The sequence below is a fragment of the Diorhabda carinulata genome, chromosome 5 (assembly GCF_026250575.1).
Source record: "Diorhabda carinulata isolate Delta chromosome 5, icDioCari1.1, whole genome shotgun sequence".
Classification (NCBI taxonomy): domain Eukaryota; kingdom Metazoa; phylum Arthropoda; class Insecta; order Coleoptera; family Chrysomelidae; genus Diorhabda; species Diorhabda carinulata.
Genome location: NC_079464.1, coordinates 4,094,712 through 4,119,180, shown reverse-complemented (window position 1 = coordinate 4,119,180; position 24,469 = coordinate 4,094,712). Strand labels below are relative to the sequence as shown.

Here is a 24,469-nt window from a genome sequence, read left to right as displayed (position 1 = left end):
GGCATAATCCAGAGGATTGAAAGACTTGATAATGATGATGATGATGATGATGATGATGATAATGATGATAATGATTGATACTTCAAATCTATATCTTTGCCTTTGAGAATGGGTTACTATGAAGGGCTTCAGTTAACTTACAATAATTTCAAAAACTGCTCGTTATTTGGACGTGTACAATATTTTTTATTCTTATCATTTCTTAAAGCTTTCCTAGTAATGTACTGATACGAGGTAACTTAAAAAAAACATCAGATATGTCTTTTGGTCATAAATCTGTCTACACTTCTTGAATACGTTCTTCTGGAACATTTTTTCCAAGGTTGATGCTGAGAGTTTCAGCCTCTCAAAGTAAAATCTGAAGTAATATTACATTATCTACGTTGCAATACTTTTTTTTCCTCTTCCGTATCTTTTTTGTTTTGCCGATATCAACAAAACCAATTCGATTTTTGATACAATCACTCCAGATCTTCTGCAGACTCTTCAGTCTGCTTTCGACTGAGAAGAAAACGGATCCCCATTGCTCGTCAGTTTCATTAACGTGTTTCAATAAAAACAAAATAGATTTTTGATACAAACTAAATGCTCGCTAAAACCATACAAACCTCATTTTCTTTTATGCAACACTGCACGAATCTTTCTCCACATCTTCTGCAGACTCTTCAGTCTGCTTTCGACTGAAAAGAAAACGGATCCCCATTGCTCGTCAGTTTCATTAACGTGCTTCAATAAAAACAAACTCGATTTTTGATACAATCTAAATGCTCGCTAAAACCATACAAACCTCATTTTCTTTTAAGCCACACTGCACGAATCTTTCTCCAGATCTTCTGCAGACTCTTCAGTCTGCTTTCGACTGAAAAGAAAACGGATCCCCATTGCTCGTCAGTTTCATTAACGTGTTTCAATAAAAACAAAATAGATTTTTGATACAATCGAAATGCTCGCTAAAACCATACAAACCTCATTTTCTTTTAAGCCACACTGCACGAATCTTTCTCCAGATCTTCTGCAGACTCTTCAGTCTGCTTTCGACTGAAAAGAAAACGGATCCCCATTGCTCGTCAGTTTCATTAACGTGCTTCAATAAAAACAAACTCGATTTTTGATACAATCTAAATGCTCGCTAAAACCATACAAACCTCATTTTCTTTTATGCAACACTGCACGAATCTTTCTCCACATCTTCTGCAGACTCTTCAGTCTGCTTTCGACTGAAAAGAAAACGGATCCCCATTGCTCGTCAGTTTCATTAACGTGCTTCAATAAAAACAAACTCGATTTTTGATACAATCTAAATGCTCGCTAAAACCATACAAACCTCATTTTCTTTTATGCAACACTGCACGATCTTTCTCCACATCTTCTGCAGACTCTTCAGTCTGCTTTCGACTGAAAAGAAAACGGATCCCCATTGCTCGTCAGTTTCATTAACGTGCTTCAATAAAAACAAACTCGATTTTTGATACAATCTAAATGCTCGCTAAAACCATACAAACCTCATTTTCTTTTATGCAACACTGCACGAATCTTTCTCCACATCTTCTGCAGACTCTTCAGTCTGCTTTCGACTGAAAAGAAAACGGATCCCCATTGCTCGTCAGTTTCATTAACGTGCTTCAATAAAAACAAACTCGATTTTTGATACAATCTAAATGCTCGCTAAAACCATACAAACCTCATTTTCTTTTATGCAACACTGCACGAATCTTTCTCCACATCTTCTGCAGACTCTTCAGTCTGCTTTCGACTGAAAAGAAAACGGATCCCCATTGCTCGTCAGTTTCATTAACGTGCTTCAATAAAAACAAACTCGATTTTTGATACAATCTAAATGCTCGCTAAAACCATACAAACCTCATTTTCTTTTATGCAACACTGCACGAATCTTTCTCCACATCTTCTGCAGACTCTTCAGTCTGCTTTCGACTGAAAAGAAAACGGATCCCCATTGCTCGTCAGTTTCATTAACGTGCTTCAATAAAAACAAACTCGATTTTTGATACAATCTAAATGCTCGCTAAAACCATACAAACCTCATTTTCTTTTATGCAACACTGCACGAATCTTTCTCCACATCTTCTGCAGACTCTTCAGTCTGCTTTCGACTGAAAAGAAAACGGATCCCCATTGCTCGTCAGTTTCATTAACGTGCTTCAATAAAAACAAACTCGATTTTTGATACAATCTAAATGCTCGCTAAAACCATACAAACCTCATTTTCTTTTATGCAACACTGCACGAATCTTTCTCCACATCTTCTGCAGACTCTTCAGTCTGCTTTCGACTGAAAAGAAAACGGATCCCCATTGCTCGTCAGTTTCATTAACGTGCTTCAATAAAAACAAACTCGATTTTTGATACAATCTAAATGCTCGCTAAAACCATACAAACCTCATTTTCTTTTATGCAACACTGCACGAATCTTTCTCCACATCTTCTGCAGACTCTTCAGTCTGCTTTCGACTGAAAAGAAAACGGATCCCCATTGCTCGTCAGTTTCATTAACGTGCTTCAATAAAAACAAACTCGATTTTTGATACAATCTAAATGCTCGCTAAAACCATACAAACCTCATTTTCTTTTATGCAACACTGCACGAATCTTTCTCCACATCTTCTGCAGACTCTTCAGTCTGCTTTCGACTGAAAAGAAAACGGATCCCCATTGCTCGTCAGTTTCATTAACGTGCTTCAATAAAAACAAACTCGATTTTTGATACAATCTAAATGCTCGCTAAAACCATACAAACCTCATTTTCTTTTATGCAACACTGCACGATCTTTCTCCACATCTTCTGCAGACTCTTCAGTCTGCTTTCGACTGAAAAGAAAACGGATCCCCATTGCTCGTCAGTTTCATTAACGTGCTTCAATAAAAACAAACTCGATTTTTGATACAATCTAAATGCTCGCTAAAACCATACAAACCTCATTTTCTTTTATGCAACACTGCACGAATCTTTCTCCACATCTTCTGCAGACTCTTCAGTCTGCTTTCGACTGAAAAGAAAACGGATCCCCATTGCTCGTCAGTTTCATTAACGTGCTTCAATAAAAACAAACTCGATTTTTGATACAATCGAAATGCTCGCTAAAACCATACAAACCTCATTTTCTTTTAAGCCACACTGCACGAATCTTTCTCCAGATCTTCTGCAGACTTTTCAGTCTGCTTTCGACTTAGAAGAAAACTGATCCCCATTGCTCGTCAGTTTCATTAACGTGCTTCAATAAAAACAAACTCGATTTTTGATACAATCTAAATGCTCGCTAAAACCATACAAACCTCATTTTCTTTTAAGCCACACTGCACGAATCTTTCTCCAGATCTTCTGCAGACTCTTCAGTCTGCTTTCGACTGAAAAGAAAACGGATCCCCATTGCTCGTCAGTTTCATTAACGTGTTTCAATAAAAACAAAATAGATTTTTGATACAATCTAAATGCTCGCTAAAACCATACAAACCTCATTTTCTTTTATGCAACACTGCACGAATCTTTCTCCACATCTTCTGCAGACTCTTCAGTCTGCTTTCGACTGAAAAGAAAACGGATCCCCATTGCTCGTCAGTTTCATTAACGTGTTTCAATAAAAACAAAATAGATTTTTGATACAATCTAAATGCTCGCTAAAACCATACAAACCTCATTTTCTTTTATGCAACACTGCACGAATCTTTCTCCAGATCTTCTGCAGACTCTTCAGTCTGCTTTCGACTGAAAAGAAAACGGATCCCCATTGCTCGTCAGTTTCATTAACGTGTTTCAATAAAAACAAAATAGATTTTTGATACAAACTAAATGCTCGCTAAAACCATACAAACCTCATTTTCTTTTATGCAACACTGCACGAATCTTTCTCCACATCTTCTGCAGACTCTTCAGTCTGCTTTCGACTGAAAAGAAAACGGATCCCCATTGCTCGTCAGTTTCATTAACGTGCTTCAATAAAAACAAACTCGATTTTTGATACAATCTAAATGCTCGCTAAAACCATACAAACCTCATTTTCTTTTATGCAACACTGCACGAATCTTTCTCCACATCTTCTGCAGACTCTTCAGTCTGCTTTCGACTGAAAAGAAAACGGATCCCCATTGCTCGTCAGTTTCATTAACGTGCTTCAATAAAAACAAACTCGATTTTTGATACAATCTAAATGCTCGCTAAAACCATACAAACCTCATTTTCTTTTAAGCCACACTGCACGAATCTTTCTCCAGATCTTCTGCAGACTCTTCAGTCTGCTTTCGACTGAAAAGAAAACGGATCCCCATTGCTCGTCAGTTTAATTAACGTGCTTCAATAAAAACAAACTCGATTTTTGATACAATCTAAATGCTCGCTAAAACCATACAAACCTCATTTTCTTTTAAGCCACACTGCACGAATCTTTCTCCAGATCTTCTGCAGACTCTTCAGTCTGCTTTCGACTGAAAAGAAAACGGATCCCCATTGCTCGTCAGTTTAATTAACGTGCTTCAATAAAAACAAACTCGATTTTTGATACAATCGAAATGCTCGCTAAAACCGTACAAGCCTCATTTTCTTTAATGCAACACTGCACGAATCTTTCTCCAGATCTTTTGCAGACTCGTTATCTTCTGTTTGTGTCCAATTGCTGACCTTTTTAGCTCAAAATTAGCTATCTTAAGCCTTTTTCTATCTGTCCAGACACTCGCAGCTAAACTTTTATCTTTCGGAACCGCATATTCGATGAAAGTTACCAGTTTCTTGGTAACAACGGAATGATTCATGTTCAGCGCACTCGCTACCACTCGCTGACTCCGGCCTTGTCGCTTTAGGGTTACCGCTTGACCAGCTTAATTACTTGTTGTGTCCAATTTCAAGTTGAATTCTTATTAGTTGTGAATCGGTTGAAGTTTGATGATAGATATCTTTTATAAGGGACATTTACCATTATTGTAAACAAGATTAAAAAGGCGATTGACGATTGTAGCTTGATGCTAGAAACTTTACAATATTCCTTCTAAATTCTAAAGAAAAGGCATTGAGCTTAGAGCAAAATCAAAGATATGTATATCATGAGGTGGTTATCAAGGACAACGGTGACGAGGGAGAAAATCTGGAAGCGAGGATGACGAGGGGAAGTAAACAATTGGGAGCGCTGAGTACGATTCCAAAAGAATCTCCAGAAAGGCGAAGCTACATCTAAACAAAACAATAATAAGACCAACAGTGAACTAAGGAGGCGAAACGTGGATTGTTAACAAAGCAGAGAAATAGAAGTTAGATGCATGGGATAGAAACATACTCAGAAGGAGACCAGGTGGTAAAGAGAAGAAGGGAGATTTATGACCGAGGAAAACAAATAATGAATCTATTTGGAGAAGCGGAGTTGAGCCAAATAACAATATCCGAAAGAATGGAGAACAGAAAATGAAAGAAAAAAGAATGATGGACATATAACAAAGAGGAACAAGAAAATAAAAAACACCAAGGAAAAGACGGTAAGCAGAGTTGATGGGAGATCTAAGAGAGAGAGAGGAATCCAGGACTGGAAAACGAAAAGAAAAAATAAGACTTTGATTACATGTTTAACAAGTTAGATGTCGATCTGTCACGAATTAACTCGTCGTCGATCAACAATGACACAAGACAAAATTTCTGTCGATTCTTTTAACGATATACTCAAAATCCTTGTCGAATATCTATCAGTGACCCTAACGTGAACTAGTAATTATGGGAATAGGAGTTTTATGGTTAGAAGTGATCGGTCGTCATTAAATGAAATAAATTAGAAAAAAGACAGGGCTACCGTTATTTCAACTGGTAGTGTTTGTATAACATTTAACGTTCGCGCAGATTCACAAATAAACACTCGAATTTCTAGAACATTACTATTTACTTATTTACGTATCCCTTTTATTGCTGTGGGTCGAAATGTTTTCTAAATTTGTAATGGGTCGGGCTCTTTGGTGATTGGTAACGTTCACGATACGGGTGGTCTCTCATCGCACACCGTAAACGCAAAACTTAATGTTTGTTGAAAATCTTTTTGTTTTTTTTTTTGTTCCACCCGGCGGTGTTTTGATCGAACTATCCCATAATACGAGGTGTGGCCATTAAATAACAAGACTGACGATACAAAATATTTAATTTTGATATGTTAACATGATTTGTGCCCTAAAACTATGAGACTAACAAATAAGCAGGAATAACAACTGGCCTTTTTGGCTCAAAATTAATCTTCTTCTAGCTGTCTAACCACTCACAGCTGCACTTTTATCTTTCAGAACCGCAGCTTCGATAATAATAATTTAGAACCACTGTCGGAATACTGAAAATTTGACCAAATTACAACTCATTGGTCTAAATGAGTGGATACATGATCTAAGACATAAATCAATAAAACTGTGTCCAATCCATTAGTTCAAATAGTATATTCCTACCATGCTGAAAGTCATAATTAACAAAGCTGTGATCGACCCAGAAAAATTCGAGCTTTTTTAAAATAAAAAAACAGGCTATCCGTGACACTAGATGTCGTGCATAAAATTTTGTTGCATAGTGCTGAAATAGAGTTTGTTCTCCCAGTAGAAATATTGCAAGAAGAGACACAAGGAAGCTAAAAAATATGCAATTATATTCGTACCAATCTGGTTGTATGGAATAGAACTATCGGGCTCCAGTAAACCTTCAAATACGAAAATACTTCAATAATTCCAATCCAAAAAGCTGAATAGAGCTTCCTGGTACATTATTAACCAAACAATTGATAACGATTTGGAAATCTCACCGATCAAAGATGTTATAAAGAGCCACCAGCAAAAAGAAGATTGAAGAGAATATGTCCAGAAGATCTCCCACAATAAATACTCTTAGAGTACCGTCAATTAAATAGGAATAAGACTTTTAGCATCAGAAAATGTCTCGTATATCTGTCAACGAAGATGTTGGAAACTTCGGATCCTAACTAACTAACTAACATGAGAAAAAAATCACCTGGAAATCAGTGAGTGAAAAATTTTCGACTTTGAATTCCTAGGTTTATCATTTTGTTGCTTGGTTACAAAGAATGAATCCTTCCAGACTCATGCTTCGAACCTTTCTCGTGGAGACCACTCCATTTGGAAAGCTTCAAATAAACTTAAATGATTGACAGTAAGCAACTCACTTTTACTAAAATCAGATATGTTATGGGCTCGTACAAACTTAGAAAAAGCTACAGTTTTTGCAAAACACCTTTCAAATGTATTCTCAGCTCCAGATAATAATAACGATGAAAATATAGAAAGTTATCTTGCCAATTACCTCTACCTTTGATGATATTTTCCCCCGTCAGAAGATCGACAACAAATAAAACTCCTAGATCACAAGAAAGCTGCTGGGTATGATCAAATAACTGGAGAACTACTACAGAAGCTACCAAGAAAAGCAGTGGAGCTGTAAACAGTAATCTGTAATAGTTTACTTCGCCTCCAATACTATCCAATACAATGGAAGTATGCCCAGGTTATTATGATTCAAAAAACCTGGCAAACCTGCCACAGGATAGTTACGACACGGCAATTATGGCAATAGATGTACACCCAACTGTAGCTGCAGAAAAAGTACAAAATCATCTAAATTTATTACAAAATTGGGTCTATTGATGGAGAATTAACGTCAATGCCAGTAAATTAAAGCGAATAAAATTTAAGACAAGAAAATTTGTTGAAAATTTCCATCAATAATATTCCCATTCCGATAGAATCAGTTGTCAAGTACTTAGGGCTGCATTTAGATGAAAAACCTCGTATCTACTTGTAATTTTTTATATTCAAGATATAAATTGAGTTCAAAATAACTAAACAGATCAAATTTTGAATAAAATTCCATTTAAAAACCTGTTTGTGAAGTTTATTCACCGTAACAAGCCGATAAATCATTATTTCATCAATTTTCATCATTATTAGAACGCGTTACAAAGTTAAAACTGATAAAATGCCATTTGAAGTGCTGTTGATGAGAATCAATAATCAAAAAACTGCAAATCTAAAACTAAAACGCCCAAATTTCGTATTTAAGATATAAATTGAACTCAAAATAACTAAAACGATCAAATTTTTAATAAAATCCCATTTAAAAACCTGTTTTTGTAGTTTAATCACGGTAACCTGCCGATTAATCATTATTTCAATAATTCTCATTATTATCACAACGCGTTTCAGAGTTAAAACTGATAATGTGCCATTTGAAGTGCTGTTGATGAGAATCAATAATAAAAAAACTGCAAATCTAAAACTAAAACGCCCAAATTTTGTATTTAAGATATTAATTGAACTCAAAATAACTAAAACGATCAAATTTTTAATAAAATTCCATTTAACAACCTGTTTTTAAAGTTTATTCACCGTAACCTGCCGATAAATCATTATTTCAATAATTCTCATTATTATCAGAACGCGTTTCAGAGTTAAAACTGATAATATGCCATATGAAGTGCTGTTGATGAGAATCAATAATAAAAAAACTGCAAATCTAAAACTAAAACGCCCAAATTTTGTATTTAAGATATAAATTGAACTCAAAATAACTAAAACGATCAAATTTTGAATAAAATTTCATTTAAAAACCTATTTTTGAAGTTTATTCACCGTAACAAGCCAATAAATCATTATTTCATCAATTTTCATCATTATTAGAACGCGTTACAAAGTTAAAACTGATAAAATGCCATTTGAAGTGCTGTTGATGAGAATCAATGATAAAAAAACTGCAAATCTAAAACTAAAACGCCCAAATTTTGTATTTAAGATATTAATTGAGCTCAAAATAACTAAAACGATCAAATTTTGAATAAAATTTCATTTAAAAACCTATTTTTGAAGTTTATTCACCGTAACAAGCCGATAAATCATTATTTCATCAATTTTCATCATTATTAGAACGCGTTACAAAGTTAAAACTGATAAAATGCCATTTGAAGTGCTGTTGATGAGAATCAATAATAAAAAAACTGCAAATCTAAAACTAAAACGCTCAAATTTTGTATTTAAGATATTAATTGAGCTCAAAATAACTAAAACGATCAAATTTTGAATAAAATCCCATTTAAAAATCTGTTTTTGTAGTTTAATCACGGTAACCTGCCGATAAATCATTATTTCAATAATTCTCATTATTATCAGATCGCGTTTCAGAGTTAAAACTGATAATATGCCATTTGAAGTGCTGTTGATGAGAATCAATAATAAAAAAACTGCAAATCTAAAACTAAAACGCCCAAATTTCGTATTTAAGATATAAATTGAACTCAAAATAACTAAAACGATCAAATTTTGAATAAAATCCCATTTAAAAACCTGTTTTTGTAGTTTAATCACGGTAACCTGCCGATTAATCATTATTTCAATAATTCTCATTATTATCAGAACGCGTTTCAGAGTTAAAACTGATAATGTGCCATTTGAAGTGCTGTTGATGAGAATCAATAATAAAAAAACTGCAAATCTAAAACTAAAACGCCCAAATTTTGTATTTAAGATATTAATTGAACTCAAAATAACTAAAACGATCAAATTTTTAATAAAATTCCATTTAACAACCTGTTTTTAAAGTTTATTCACCGTAACCTGCCGATAAATCATTATTTCAATAATTCTCATTATTATCAGAACGCGTTTCAGAGTTAAAACTGATAATATGCCATATGAAGTGCTGTTGATGAGAATCAATAATAAAAAAACTGCAAATCTAAAACTAAAACGCCCAAATTTTGTATTTAAGATATAAATTGAACTCAAAATAACTAAAACGATCAAATTTTGAATAAAATTTCATTTAAAAACCTATTTTTGAAGTTTATTCACCGTAACAAGCCAATAAATCATTATTTCATCAATTTTCATCATTATTAGAACGCGTTACAAAGTTAAAACTGATAAAATGCCATTTGAAGTGCTGTTGATGAGAATCAATAATAAAAAAACTGCAAATCTAAAATTAAAACGCCCAAATTTTGTATTTAAGATATTAATTGAGCTCAAAATAACTAAAACGATCAAATTTTGAATAAAATTTCATTTAAAAACATATTTTTGAAGTTTATTCACCGTAACAAGCCGATAAATCATTATTTCATCAATTTTCATCATTATTAGAACGCGTTACAAAGTTAAAACTGATAAAATGCCATTTGAAGTGCTGTTGATGAGAATCAATAATAAAAAAACTGCAAATCTAAAACTAAAACGCTCAAATTTTGTATTTAAGATATTAATTGAGCTCAAAATAACTAAAACGATCAAATTTTGAATAAAATCCCATTTAAAAATCTGTTTTTGTAGTTTAATCACGGTAACCTGCCGATAAATCATTATTTCAATAATTCTCATTATTATCAGATCGCGTTTCAGAGTTAAAACTGATAAAATGCCATATGAAGTGCTGTTGATGAGAATCAATAATAAAAAAACTGCAAATCTAAAACTAAAACGCCCAAATTTTGTATTTAAGATATTAATTGAGCTCAAAATAACTAAAACGATCAAATTTTGAATAAAATTTCATTTAAAAACCTATTTTTGAAGTTTATTCACCGTAACAAGCCAATAAATCATTATTTCATCAATTTTCATCATTATTAGAACGCGTTACAAAGTTAAAACTGATAAAATGCCATTTGAAGTGCTGTTGATGAGAATCAATAATAAAAAAACTGCAAATCTAAAACTAAAACGCTCAAATTTTGTATTTAAGATATTAATTGAGCTCAAAATAACTAAAACGATCAAATTTTGAATAAAATCCCATTTAAAAATCTGTTTTTGTAGTTTAATCACGGTAACCTGCCGATAAATCATTATTTCATCAATTTTCATCATTATTAGAACGCGTTACAAAGTTAAAACTGATAAAATGCCATTTGAAGTGCTGTTGATGAGAATCAATAATCAAAAAACTGCAAATCTAAAACTAAAACGCCCAAATTTTGTATTTAAAATATATATTGAACTCAAAATAACTAAAACGATCAAATTTTTAATAAAATTCCATTTAAAAACCTGTTTTTGAAGTTTATTCACCGTAACAAGCCGATAAATCATTATTTCAATAATTTTCATTATTATCAGAACGCGTTTCAGAGTTAAAACTGATAAAATGCCATTTGAAGTGCTGTTGATAACAATAAATAATAAAAAAAAAATGTAAATCACTTTCACGCGATTATATTTGGCAGAGCTTCAAATCTAGTACTAGTTTTTTTTATTTAAAATATATATTGAACTGAAAATAACCAAAACGATCAAATTTTGAAAAAAAATTCCATGTAAATACTTGTTTTTGAAGTTTAAATACCGTAACAAGCCGATTAATCATCATTTCATCATTATCATAATTCGTTTTAGAGTTAAAACTGACAAAATGACAGAATACGAAAGAAACATGAAAAGCACACATTAAAAATAGAAAAAACAGTTATATTTGAAACTAAAAAATATGCACTGACTACTCAACAAAGGATATCAACTTGAAATAAAAATTTGCTTTGTCAAAAAAAACCTATCACGAAAATTTAAGAATTTTTATCTTGTCAATAGTCTTGAATTTCCTCATTAAGTCTTTAATTTTATTTGAAGTTCCAATATAAACAGTAAAATTTGTTCTTTTTAATGCAGATTTCACCTTAGAAAAAAACTAGATAGGTGCAAGATCCGGTGAATAAGGTGGACTTTTATCCAATAATTCGGGAATGAATCGGTATGACAAAACAAGAAAAACTTTTCCTCTTAAAAATCAAAGCAGGGGGTTGAAAAACACGTTTTTTTTCAGACTAGTTACAGTATTAACAATAAATTTTATACCCTTACTGTTCAGTGCGCGTCTAGTTTGATTGTTAACTTGAATACAGCCCAGGTCCATATTGAAAGCATTCATTCTATACAAGAACATCGCCATACCAATCCTACCATTATTGAATTAATTTATCAAACGAAATCTGATAGATTTGAGACTTTTAATGTGGACTACAAGTTCAAATTTATTTTCATGTCTTAGTTCTGAAGGTCTACCATCACCTGACCTGCAGATGGAACGATTTTTGCCTTCTTTGGAGCCGGATCTCCATTTTCAGACCATTATTCTGATTGCTCTTTGTTTCGGGTATGAAGTGATGATCCCAAATTTCATTCATGGTTATAGAATTTGGTTTTATTTCTGTGAAACATTGTCAAACTCTCTTCCAGAGTTTAATCTGATTCAGCTCTTATATTAGTATGTGTGAAGCCTTACAAATAAAAGTTTAGTATCACAAAACGATGACTAATTTTTCCCATGTTCACAAATCCACTGAAAACATTTACAATTTAGGTTTAAAAAGGATTTGATATGCTCAAGTACGCGAAAATACAAATCAAAATCGTAACTCAACATTTCGAATTAACTCACTAAGAAACATCGAAGTAAAATAAAAAAAAAGGAAAGTACTAAAAACAAAATCAAAGTACAATCATATCAAACAAAGAAATTAGAAGGAATCCGTAAGAGGTAATAGATTTTCTACTATCAGGAATCCATCTGCAAACTCGAATTTGAATGTAACCAATTTTAGAACGTAAACTCCATAAATCAGTGAATCGAATGAAGGATAATCCCTCCCGACAACTCGACCATCAAAATAATCATTCGAATTAGCCAGAGCTAATAATAAACATCATTAATGTTGTAGTCGTTGGCGGCGGAATTGGGTATACATCAAAAAGGAAGCTTGAAGTGACAGTCATTATGTTATTACAGGCGTGTGTTACATTTGATCTACGGCTGGATTATGACTATTCTTCGAAAAAAGAACCCGCGCTATGTTATATCTGGTTTCATTTTAAATTTGCTTAAAGACAACAAACATAGTTTCGTTTAAACGTAATTATTTCTGTGGCCACATGGGTTACTTGTTTATTCCACGTGAACCAATATCCCACTATACAAATACTTAATATGATAATTAAAAACGGAAAATCAAAATGTTAGGCCGGTAGAAAACAAAAATCGATTTATAATTTGACTAATTGACGATTTAAACCTTCCGATTTCCCACTAATTTCCCACATCGAATCGACACAGATCAAAAGCGTACAGGTGAGAAAGTTACTTCTGTACCAAGTCGCATCTTGAAGAAAGCTTCCAAAAACTAAAAATCGATCATAGAAATAAATAAATAAAGATACAAACAAATTAAAATTCCAATATACAGAAGAAAACCATAATGAATATAAGGCTACGTATCCAAATAATTTTTGGCAACGTCGCCAATTCGAAAGCTTAGCCAAAACTGTCAGCGACCTGGTGATGATTCATTGTCTAACCAACCGCCAAGACGGAACTATAATGAGTTTTGATACAGAAGATTAATCGTATAAATTGAAAATCCAAGATTATTCTGTTATAATTAGTTGAAACATTAAAAAAATGGCAACCAAAATTAAAATTATATCTGTTGTTGATGAAGAAACCCGCAGTTTCGGATTTTTTGTAATTCTACGACTGATACGAGGTCTGAAAGACCTCACTAACACATGGTTCCCTCTGGCTACTCCATTTGGAAACCGTAGGTAGCCGGAAGTATCCACGTAACTGGCAACGTCGTAATGGCGTTCTAGTCAGGTTTGTGGATAGTGAAATCATTGATAAAAGTGTTGATTTAGTTGTTGAATCGCTTCTAATATAATTGGCTGTTGTACTTGTACAAAATTTTGGATAATTTAATTCTAAAACTTTTTAAAACATATTTAAAATAACCTTTTGACCGTAGCCTTTGTCTATGGACAAACTCACACTACCACAGGAGATGTTTCCTTGTGGAAACTTTACTTTTTCTTCAGATGGTAATTCTAATGACAGTATTCAGTAGATAAATATACGAGGTCTGGCTATTAAATAACGAGAATGCGCGCCTAGAGAGCGCCTTAGATGGATGTCACCAAAATCGGCGTATCAATCTCAAATTTCTCGTTAAATCGAAAAAAAACTCCGACTGGATGCTATAAATTGTTGCAAGAGACCTATGGGGACAATTCTCTATCTCGTGCGCGTGATTTTGGGTGTTGTAAGCGCTTAAGTGAGGGCCGAGAGGGTCATGAAGATGACAAGCACCCAGGTCGCCTTATGATTGTTTCAAATTGTGCGTGTAAATCGTCGAATGAGCGTCCGGATTATTAACGAGGATGTAAACGACGATAAAGAAACTGTCTGTGCTAAGTTGGTGCCAAAAAATCTAATTCTTGACCAAAAGCTTTTGCTTCAACGGGTCTGCTCAGATTTCCTTGAAAGCTATAAAAAGATCTGCTTTGAAAGGGATCCGATTTGAGTCCATGGAAGCGGTAAAGCAGAAAATAAAAGAGCTCCTAAAGGCACATCACCAAAGAAGACTTCCAGCACTGCTTCGATCGATGGAAAAAACGTGAATGAGCTTAGAAACTGCTTGCATTATCATAATAGTACAATTTTACAAGAGCCTAGTACTTGGAGAGCTATTCTGTTATCTAATAACTGGGTTACGTTCTATAGGCTGCGCAAAAGTATATAATTTGCCTGGAAAATGAAATAGGTGACAGATAGTCGCGTAGACTTTAGATTTTCAGTTTTTTATTCACCGTTTCTGATTGGAGGTATTTGAAAATGCGTTTTTTCGAATAAATAACATGCTTCTTCATGATTTCGAAGTCTTTCATTATAATTTACCATCATTAGAATTCATATTCTTTCTCTTTTGGTTGAACGAATGAATTTTCGTATATAGCCATCGAAAACTAGAATTATTTGTTTTGTCGGGCAGTGTTATTAGTACTATTAATACTATTCCATAATTTTCACTTTATCTTATCTGTTTTTTGAAATAAATACATTGAATGATAAATTCATTTGTCTATAATTCGAACTATTCGTTTCCATACAACCAATTGATTGAGTGGTTTAATCGTGAATTTCCTTATTATATAAATTATGGATTTGAAGCAGTTAGAAACTATTTTTGATAAAAATTTAGGAAAAAATAAGAAAATTGTCGATATTAAGTCTAGCAATTTGGTAGAGAAAGGAGAAAATAATGGTGGGGAATTGTTCAAATTAGATATAACCGTAAAAAATGAAGAAACCAAAGAGGATTCCGTTCTGCATGTAGTAGGTAGTAAACATTTTAATTTTTCGTTTTAAAACAGTATTCAAAATCAAAATTTTGGTATCTGATACTTTAGTTATAGCATTTCAACAGCTATTTATTGCAGTTTCCGGTATACCCGAAAAAATTCTGGAGTGAACAGAATTTATATTTGAGTATATTTTCTAAATTATACAATCGAACATTATAAATTTTTAATAGATGATTACGTATGTCCTTATAGAGAATTTGATACAACAAATGATTCTACACTGCTATCTGAAGGACAGAGGCGGCTCATGCCCAACGGTTAACAATTCGTTGGTTTTTTACAGACAATCTGTACAATCTAAAGATTGAAAAAATGACTTTTCCAATAGATTATTTAACAAAAAGGTACTCTCTGCTTAAATCGATAATATTTATGCGGAAAACGTTCAGTATATAACCTTCTGGCTTCTGACGAGTTACCAGAAGCCAAAGCGTACATTAAATGCATGTCGACATGTTTTAAAAAGATTGACAGCAAACTGACATTAACAGAACAAATCGCCTTTTAGACGACAAATAATTATTAATCTCTATATACAAAATATGATTCTACACTGCTATCTGAAGGACAGAGGCGGCTCATGCCCAACGGTTAACAATTCGTTGGTTTTTTACAGACAATCTGTACAATCTAAAGATTGAAAAAATGACTTTTCCAATAGATTTTCTAACAAAAAGGTACTCTCCGCTTAACTCGATAATATTTATGCGGAAAACGTTCAATATATAACCTTCTGGCTTCTGACGAGTTACCAGAAGCCAAAGCGTACATTAAATGCATGTCAACATGTTTTAAAAAGATTGACAGCAAACTGACATTAACAGAACAAATCGCCTTTTAGACGACAAATAATTATTAATCTCTATATACAAAATATGATTCTACACTGCTATCTGAAGGACAGAGGCGGCTCATGCCCAACGGTTAACAATTCGTTGGTTTTTTACAGACAATCTGTACAATCTAAAGATTGAAAAAATGACTTTTCCAATAGATTTTCTAACAAAAAGGTACTCTCCGCTTAACTCGATAATATTTATGCGGAAAACGTTCAATATATAACCTTCTGGCTTCTGACGAGTTACCAGAAGCCAAAGCGTACATTAAATGCATGTCGACATGTTTTAAAAAGATTGACAGCAAACTGACATTAACAGAACAAATCGCCTTTTAGACGACAAATAATTATTAATCTCTATATACAAAATATGATTCTACACTGCTATCTGAAGGACAGAGGCGGCTCATGCCCAACGGTTAACAATTCGTTGGTTTTTTACAGACAATCTGTACAATCTAAAGATTGAAAAAATGACTTTTCCAATAGATTTTCTAACAAAAAGGTACTCTCCGCTTAACTCGATAATATTTATGCGGAAAACGTTCAATATATAACCTTCTGGCTTCTGACGAGTTACCAGAAGCCAAAGCGTACATTAAATGCATGTCAACATGTTTTAAAAAGATTGACAGCAAACTGACATTAACAGAACAAATCGCCTTTTAGACGACAAATAATTATTAATCTCTATATACAAAATATGATTCTACACTGCTATCTGAAGGACAGAGGCGGCTCATGCCCAACGGTTAACAATTCGTTGGTTTTTTACAGACAATCTGTACAATCTAAAGATTGAAAAAATGACTTTTCCAATAGATATTTTAACAAAAAGGTATTCTCCGCTTAACTCGATAATATTTATGCGGAAAACGTTCAGTATATAACCTTCTGGCTTCTGACGAGTTACCAGAAGCCAAAGCGTACATTAAATGCATGTCGACATGTTTTAAAAAGATTGACAGCAAACTAACATTAATAAAATAAGTCGCCTTTTAGACGACAAATAATTATTAATCTCGTTATACAAAAAATGATTCTACACTGCTATCTGAAGGACAGAGGCGGCTCATGCCCAACGGTTAACAATTCGTTGGTTTTTTACAGACAATCTGTACAATCTAAAGATTGAAAAAATGACTTTTCCAATAGATTATTTAACAAAAAGGTACTCTCCGCTTAACTCGATAATATTTATGCTGAAAACGTTCAGTATATAACCTTCTGGCTTCTGACGAGTTACCAGAAGCCAAAGCGTACATTAAATGCATGTCGACATGTTTTAAAAAGATTGACAGCAAACTGACATTAATAAAATAAATCGCCTACTAGATGAAAAATGATTACTAATATCTTTTAATTCTTTCTTTATACCGGTAGTATAATATGTACTACAAAAGTTTATTTATAAATTAGTTCTCCAAGAAATATTTGATTGTTTGAGTATTTTTAATGAATAATTAAAATTTGTGATAATTTTCTTACGAATGTCTCTTTATGGCTAACAGTTTCTTTGGCATGTGCAACGATCTAAAAATCTACAAATCTCATAAACGTTGAACAACGAAATCATTCGAAATTTTATTTTTCAATTGAACTTTGGCTACAGAATAGTTGAAATTGTAAATAATTATTTAATGAAAGTCGTGAAATCGTCTTAACATCAAAAAAGTTGAGGGAAGCTCTCAACATCTCTTATGGATCGATCCAAAATATGTTAGTTAATATTTCTGGGTATGCTAGACGCATACATAATAAAGCAGAATCGAATTGGGACGCGGACTTCTGATTATCAAAACTGCCCAATAATCTAGCAAATAGTACGAAAAAAATGATCCAACAACAAAAAAACACGTGTCATATTGAAGTTATAAGACTTGCTATTTAAAATTTAAAAGATATCGAGATTACCTTGATCGGTATCTTCAAACAATGTTTCGAAGGCCTTGTGATCATTTTTATCAAAAGATTAAATCTAATTTATTGAATTTGATTATTATGTAATCCATCTTGTATTAATGCAATTCTATAAAACTAGAATAATTTATACCGTGTACAAATTTCTGCAAGTGCGTTTTCAAAAATATTTTTGGTCATCAGTAGCTCTAATTTTGCAGTTTCTTTTCGATTTTTCCAAGCAGTGGAAATGATTTGTCATCTATAAGTTTGATATTGGTTTTTAAGGATTCGGACGAAAATTTACAATGTAGACAATGTAATAAGATAGAAAAAAAATAAAATAATCTTCAATTACGACACTAATTTCACGCTCGGCAGTGTATTTAATGTTTTTTTTTTAGTTTTTAGATCAAAGATTATTAGTATTTTACTCAAAGTAATCTCAAATAGACAAATAGATAAGATATATCTAACAAGATGCAGTTTTACCTTTGTTCTTTTTATCTTTTTTAAAACTGATTTTTATCAATACAAGTGATTGTCTGCCATATTAACTTTGTATAACTTTGTTTAACCCACAGCGTCCATTTTTGACTGAACGTCATCTGATTTTGACAAGGCAGCTGTTTACTAAACTCGCAAATTAATTGTATCACATTTATCAAATTTATACAAGTGTCTTTTGAAAGTAAAAGCTGAAAATTATATGAATGTAATCAGGCAATTTAAGAAAATAGCTGATCTACATCAAAATGGCGGCCGTGGGGTAAACAACCGACTTTATCGTGTCAGCTTTTTTTGTAGGGTGTATTTTTGCAGTTTTGTAGTATTTAAGCGAATCACAAGTTTAAATTACTTAGTTTTTTTGGAAATCAAGATGAATTCAAACATGAATGTGTACTTTTAAGGTTACAAAGGGAAAGCCCAGTGGTGTAGTCAAGCCCTTCTCTTTAGATAAATAGGATTTTAGACAGAATCTTGCTCATTTTTCAACAGTTTCAAATAAACTAGCTTCTCAAACTACATCTACTGTTTACCTACACTAAGCACAACATTGCATAGTCGAAAAAAAAACAAAAAATCCATGTTTCCAATAGAAAGTCCGCACTTCTCTAAGTAGCAACCTTTTCAAGATATTTCGCAATAAAACTGCGAGTAAAATGGTCTAAAATCTAATCAATAAGTTTACTAACCTCACAGAAATTTTGTTTTTCCCACAGCGTCCATTTTTGACTGAACGTCATCTGATTTTGACAAGGCAGCTGTTTACTAAACTCGCAAATTAATTGTATCACATTTATCAAATTTATACAAGTGTCTTTTGAAAGTAAAAGCTGAAAATTATATGAATGTAATCAGGCAATTTAAGAAAATAGCTGATCTACATCAAAATGGCGGCCGTGGGGTAAACAACCGACTTTATCGTGTCAGCTTTTTTTGTAGGGTGTATTTTTGCAGTTTTGTAGTATTTAAGCGAATCACAAGTTCAAATTACTTAGTTTTTTTGGAAATCAAGATGAATTCAAACATGAATGTGTACTTTTAAGGTTACAAAGGGAAAGCCCAGTGGTGTAGTCAAGCCCTTCTCTTTAGATAAATAGGATTTTAGACAGAATCTTGCTCATTTTTCAACAGTTTCAAATAAACTAGCTTCTCAAACTACATCTACTGTTCACCTACACTAAGCACAACATTGCATAGTCGAAAAAAAAACAAAAAATCCATGTTTCCAATAGAAAGTCCGCACTTCTCTAAGTAGCAACCTTTTCAAGCTATTTCGCAATAAAACTGCGAGTAAAATGGTCTAAAATCTAATCAATAACTTCACTAACCTCACAGAAATTTTGTTTAACCCACAGCGTCCATTTTTGACCGAGCATCAGCTGATTTTGACACAGAAGTTGTTTTCTACGCCGGTGTTGTATAAAAACGAAGGGCTTGGTTAGGTTTGTTCCTTCAAAGGATCATAATTTTGAATTGGATAACCCCCACGTCTAATCCATTCATCACTCGATAATTAATTTCAATTTTAATGTTTTTTAAAGGTAAAACAATCCCTTTGATTGAAAAATTTCAAGAAATCTTCAACATACAAGTTACGTTCAAAGCGGAAATAATATTTTACGATAAAATAGTACCGATACTTCAACAATTTCAAAAAGAAAACGGCATGAAGAACGTCATCACATGTTTCCCTAAGTTTTACGGCGGTAGATTGAATTTGAACGGCAGTAATACTGTCGATAAAGATGGTATTATAATTATGGAAAATTTGAAAATGTCCGGTAAGTAAATTCAAAAACAATTACCCGAAAATGGTCACTTTCTTCTAATTATAATAAAGCAAAGTAAATCTTACTAATATACCATCCACATCCCGTTCCATTTAACCAAGACGCGTTGTTGGTAAATTAGAAAGAGACACCCACAAAAACAACACTGTAGACTCTGAGGAAACCCGTCCATAAGGTATCCACCACCAAACAAGGAGAAGGACATTCCACCACCCATTATTCTGACAGTTCCTCATAGTATTTCGTGCGTAAACTCTTTCTTTTCTCCATAGATCTATGGAAGATTCCGACAGATTTTTTCGTCTTGGTAAGAGTAAGCTTCGATAATTGGTAACGACAGTGAACTCTGGCAACAGCAGACTGATTCATATTCAACGCACTGACCACTTATCACTTGTTGTGTCAAGTAGAATTCTTGTTTTTTGTTACCAAAGATGTATATCGGTGGACCTTCGATGACTAACTGATGGTGGTGGGTGAGATAGATACAGCTTCTATTACCATAAGTTTGAATTCAACGTAAAAAAAGCTTGCTAGGAACACGATAGAGGTAATTTTCTAGCATACTGTGTATCCACATTTTGACTGCAGCTTCCCTGTCTTTTTTATTGGACTGAATAGTGCAGTAAATCAACCTTCATGAAAGCCCGGTTGTTATACTGGTTGTGACCCTTTGTTTCTAAAAGTTTTTATGCCCTTTCGGCCGTCTAAGTATTAGTTTTTTAGTTATCATTCTAGTTATATCAATCCTAAGTCGTTTTTCTTGATCAATGCAAAACTACAATTATTTAATTCAATGATCAAATAGTTCGTAAGACTACAAGTAAAATATCGATAAAAACGCGTTGAAATTTATTATTTTTATTATATTTTATAGGTTATACAAATTTGGATAGACATGTTGGTTATAATCTCAAAGAATCCATGTTGCTTCTTAAGGACTTGGCAGAATTCCATTCAACTGTCATCGCTTTCAAATTGAAACATCCTGATTTGTTCTTCAAAGAAATTCGACCGGTTTGTAACAATCATCTACAGCTTTCAGAAGAAAATTCTTTCAAAGATGTAATTGGAATCGTAGAGGAAATTTTATTACAGTCCAAGGAATGTACACCATACGTTCCAAAAGTAAGCAAACTTTTTTAATGAGAATCATCATCATCACAATAAATGTTTGATATCTTAATAGATTGACGACTACAAACTTTTTTTCATCACGACAATGCCCTTATTTATTCGTTCGGTTTTAATGGAAGAATTTTGACTTATGACGCTGTCAACTGTCAGTATCTGTCAAACAGGGCTACCAACTCCGAGCGATTGAAATCCTGGACACAATAAATATATTTTATAAACAAAAAAAATTAACAAATGAACAAAAAAATGGATGAAATGCAGTATTTTCTTCATATTTCTTTGTTTAACGGCTACGTTTGGCATTTATCACGCCCTTATTTTGTTTAAAATTATCACACAAATCAGTGCATCTTCATATCTAAATATGAAACGCACTTGGAAAAACCACTACATCTACTTGATTCATTCCATCCTCGGATGGGAATCAAAAAATTGTTCTCACCTAAGGTGGAACCGTTGATGATATCTATACTGAACACACTATTCACACTACCACTACACTAACTCTCACAATTACACTATCTGACGCGCGTTTCGTTACCAAGTTATCGTCTTCAAAGACTAAAGTTAAATTGTTTATTTTTCGACGATATTATTGATAGTTTCAGATTTTAAGGTTGTTAATGACGAGGCAGAATCTCCTCGTTCATATCGCTGGCGATTTGAAATTTTTTTCAACCAACACCTTGTAATAAAAAGTATTTAGAAGGCTTATTAATAATAATTAGTATTAACACCAAAATAACAACATAACCTCATTGTTTTATATCGTTTTAATATTCATAAAACATCCATTTGTTCGAATATAATCTCATACATACCTTATTTCGATTTATCCATCAATTTTTATAGTGTATTGAATACTATGTTTTCTCTACGACTATAATTTTTCTTACAGATTCGTAAAATGTGGAATGAATTCAAACCAGATTTTTCTGGTGAAAATAAGAGAGAACCTTTCGCTACTATCACTCATTCTGATCTTTGGGTTAATAATGCGATGATGAAGTATGTAAATGGAGAACCGGTTAAGAATAAATTCGTCGATTTCCAACTTTACAATTACGGATCTCCGGGATTTGATATTTTAAATTTTTTATTCACTAGTGTGCAAACGAACGTTTTGCGAATGAAATTCGATGATTTAATACGTTTTTATCATAACGAGTTTGTGAATAATATAAAAAGATTGGATTGTGAATATTCTAAATTTAGTTACAGTAAATTCTTAAAAGAACTAGAGCTCGATTCAGTACAAGTTCTTAATTGGGACTTGAGTTTCATTCCAATGGTTGCTTTTGGTCAAAAAGGACATGCTTTACCAGATTCGAACGTAGTAGATTTTAATGATGCGCAATTTAAAGCTATGATGGTAAATAATATACCAGAAGAAGCGAAAAGGAGATTACATTTCATGATTGAAGAATATATAAACAGAAAATGGCTGTAAATTATAATAAAATTAATAATTTTTTTGTTATTTATATTATTTTACCTTAATTATGTCCAAGGCCTGCATATCACCTGAATTCAATAATTCAAATAAGCAAAACTGTCTAGAAAAGAATAATCGAAATACTAATCAAAATCTGAAATGATATTTTTGAAATTTTCAGATATCTAAAATTTAGTCTGTCGATAATAGTCCTCAAAAATACCTTGGAACCCAATGGTTGTTTAAGCAATTTTCAATATTTCCAAATACTTTCCACACTTTCTTATTTCTCGTAAACTAACGCAGTGGCTTTGGAGGCAATGCTTCTAAACTTAATACAAATACTTAAAAACTTTAATATTCTACACAAACTCTAAGAAAAAAAAGAAGAAGAAGCGTGCGAATGTATGAAAAAAGAAGCAGAATAAAATTTCAAATTATCTGATTATTTTCACTCGTATTGACTCTTGATTTGAGTTTTTTCAAGTTATTATCAACTCTACTTATCACATTTTGACAACTGTGTAAGAAAAGAAGAAGAAGAAGAAGCGTGCGAATGTATGAAAAAAGAAGCAGAATAAAATTTCAAATTATCTGATTATTTTCACTCGTATTGACTCTTGATTTGAGTTTTTTCAAGTTATTATCAACTCTACTTATCACATTTTGACAACTGTGTAAGAAAAGAAGAAGAAGAAGAAGCGTGCGAATGTATGAAAAAAGAAGCAGAATAAAATTTCAAATTATCTGATTATTTTCACTCGTATTGACTCTTGATTTGAGTTTTTTCAAGTTATTATCAACTCTACTTATCACATTTTGACAACTGTGTAAGAAAAGAAGAAGAAGAAGAAGCGTGCGAATGTATGAAAAAAGAAGCAGAATAAAATTTCAAAGTGTCTGATTATTTTCACTCGTATTGACTGTTGATTTGAGTTTTTTCAAGTTATTATCAACTCTACTTATCACATTTTGAAAAAACTGTGTAAGAAAAAAAGAAGAAGAAGCGTACGAATGTATGAAAAAAGAAGCAGAATAAAATTTCAAATTATCTGATTATTTTCACTCGTATTGACTCTTGATTTGAGTTTTTTCAAGTTATTATCAACTCTACTTATCACATTTTGAAAAAACTGTGTAAGAAAAAAAGAAGAAGAAGCGTACGAATGTATGAAAAAAGAAGCAGAATAAAATTTCAAAGTGTCTGATTAATTTCACTCGTATTGACTGTTGATTTGAGTTTTTTCAAGTTATTATCAACTCTACTTATCACATTTTGACAACTGTGTAAGAAAAGAAGAAGAAGAAGAAGCGTGCGAATGTATGAAAAAAGAAGCAGAATAAAATTTCAAAGTGTCTGATTATTTTCACTCGTATTGACTGTTGATTTGAGTTTTTTCAAGTTATTATCAACTCTACTTATCACATTTTGAAAAAACTGTGTAAGAAAAAAAGAAGAAGAAGCGTACGAATGTATGAAAAAAGAAGCAGAATAAAATTTCAAATTATCTGATTATTTTCACTCGTATTGACTCTTGATTTGAGTTTTTTCAAGTTATTATCAACTCTACTTATCACATTTTGACAACTGTGTAAGAAAAGAAGAAGAAGAAGAAGCGTACGAATGTATGAAAAAAGAAGCAGAATAAAATTTCAAAGTGTCTGATTAATTTCACTCGTATTGACTGTTGATTTGAGTTTTTTCAAGTT

At 32.5% G+C, this 24,469-nt stretch overlaps 2 protein-coding genes across 2 annotated transcripts in view; both read left to right on the top strand.

The window, feature by feature from the left end:
• Positions 1 to 24,469, top strand: part of LOC130894451 (uncharacterized) — a 692,198-nt gene that overhangs the window by 587,552 nt on the left and 80,177 nt on the right. The gene's annotated exons all lie outside the window — the stretch shown is intronic.
• LOC130894444 (uncharacterized) lies at positions 14,869 to 22,808 on the top strand. The gene is made up of 4 exons (XM_057801298.1): positions 14,869 to 15,128; positions 19,939 to 20,178; positions 21,065 to 21,315; positions 22,223 to 22,808. Exons 1-4 carry the CDS (start codon positions 14,948 to 14,950, stop codon positions 22,772 to 22,774), a joined length of 1,224 nt encoding a protein of 407 aa, XP_057657281.1. The 5' UTR covers positions 14,869 to 14,947; the 3' UTR covers positions 22,775 to 22,808.

Coding starts and splice junctions, on each gene's coding strand:
- LOC130894444 (XM_057801298.1), top strand. CDS start 14,948: ATGGATTTGAAGCAGTTAGAAACTATTTTTGATAAAAATTTAGGAAAA. Junction 15,129..19,938: donor TTCCGTTCTGCATGTAGTAG/GTAGTAAACATT, acceptor TGTTTTTTAAAG/GTAAAACAATCCCTTTGATT. Junction 20,179..21,064: donor GGAAAATTTGAAAATGTCCG/GTAAGTAAATTC, acceptor TATATTTTATAG/GTTATACAAATTTGGATAGA.